Below are 1,275 nucleotides of genomic sequence, written 5' to 3'. Positions count from 1 at the left end.
GTGTACAGACTTTTTCAGACCAAGTATCTTCATTCCAGATCTTTAAACGTTTCCCAGGTGTCATCAAACTCAACTGTGCTTAGCTTTTCCTCCAAAGCCATGCGAATCGCAGGACCTCTTAGTTTGGAGACATAAACACGTTTTGGAACCCTAACTCCTGCCATTCGAATCCTTCTACGAATGCAGAGCTTAAATTTTCCACGGACCAACTAGTGATCAGTTTCACAGTCAGCACTACGCAAGATTCACACATTGCACATGTCTCTTATGTCACTTTTACGTGTGAGTATAAAGTCGATCATATGACCATGCTTTGATCGGGGCGGGGGTGTCCATGTGACTTTAAACTTACGCTTTTGATGAAAGAATGTATTAGACACGGCAAGATTAAATTCCGAACAAAGCTGCAGTAAAAGTAAACCATTACTGTTAACTTTGGCGATGCCATAACGGCCAAGTGCACCCCATATGTTATGGTCCTGACCAACACACGCATTGAAATCGCCGAATACAATCAGCTTCTCTTCAATTGGTACAGCTGCAATAGTATTTCGAATAGTCTCATAAAAGGACATGGTGCTTTCTTCTGTGGATTCTATAGTTGGTGCATACACCGACAGAATAGACAAGTATCGACCACATGCCTGAGAGACCCTGAGCTTCATGAGACGATCAGTGATTCCAGTTATATGTTCAATCTTCTCAACAAGAGTGAATCTAATCACAAAACCAACACCACCTTCCCGCTTCATGCTCTCCGGTTTACCTTTCCAGAAAAGTGTGTAACCCGTCTTCACTTCAGTAATTTGGTCCTCGCCTCATAGACGTGTTTCAGACAAAGCTGCTACATCGATGTTTAATCTTTGTAGCTTATTTAGTGCCTTTCGTCGTTCTGGACGTGCATTTATTTCCAGATCAAGAAGAGCTCTAACGTTTCAGCAACTTATGTTCAGTTTCATCTTACTTCTTATTTCTGTTGTTCCTGCTGTAGTGAATCGCCGTTAACCGCAATAAGCTAACCAGCTTGGTTCCGATAGGCAATTTTTAGTGCACCTTTTCTAGCACCCTAACATACAATGGGTGAGCAGTGCTGTCCCTAAATAAGGGCTGCTCAGTCACAAAAATCTCGGCCGGAAAGTGTCCCTATCAGAACATCATAACGACGTTAAGAAAAAATGTGTGAAATATTGACTGTGTGCTGCCAACCGATTATGTCGTCATGCCTTCCTCGCCCTAGGACTTTGAAAAGTGGTGAGATAAGAATGATCTAGAACC

The 1,275-nt window shown here is 42.5% G+C and overlaps 1 protein-coding gene across 1 annotated transcript; it reads right to left on the bottom strand.

Moving 5' to 3' along the window:
• Window positions 1-245: 245 nt before the first annotated feature.
• LOC145288121 (protein CFDP2-like) lies at window positions 246-752 on the bottom strand. The gene has a single exon (XM_080136188.1). The coding sequence runs from the start codon at window positions 750-752 to the stop codon at window positions 246-248; it is 507 nt and encodes a 168-aa protein (XP_079992314.1).
• Window positions 753-1,275: the final 523 nt, after the last annotated feature.

Source organism: Euprymna scolopes, chromosome 11 (assembly GCF_053919585.1).
Source record: "Euprymna scolopes isolate OS-2025 chromosome 11, ASM5391958v1, whole genome shotgun sequence".
NCBI lineage: Eukaryota > Metazoa > Mollusca > Cephalopoda > Sepiida > Sepiolidae > Euprymna > Euprymna scolopes.
This window is presented reverse-complemented; position numbering and strand designations above follow the sequence as displayed.

Coding starts and splice junctions, on each gene's coding strand:
- LOC145288121 (XM_080136188.1), bottom strand. CDS start 752: ATGAAGCGGGAAGGTGGTGTTGGTTTTGTGATTAGATTCACTCTTGTT.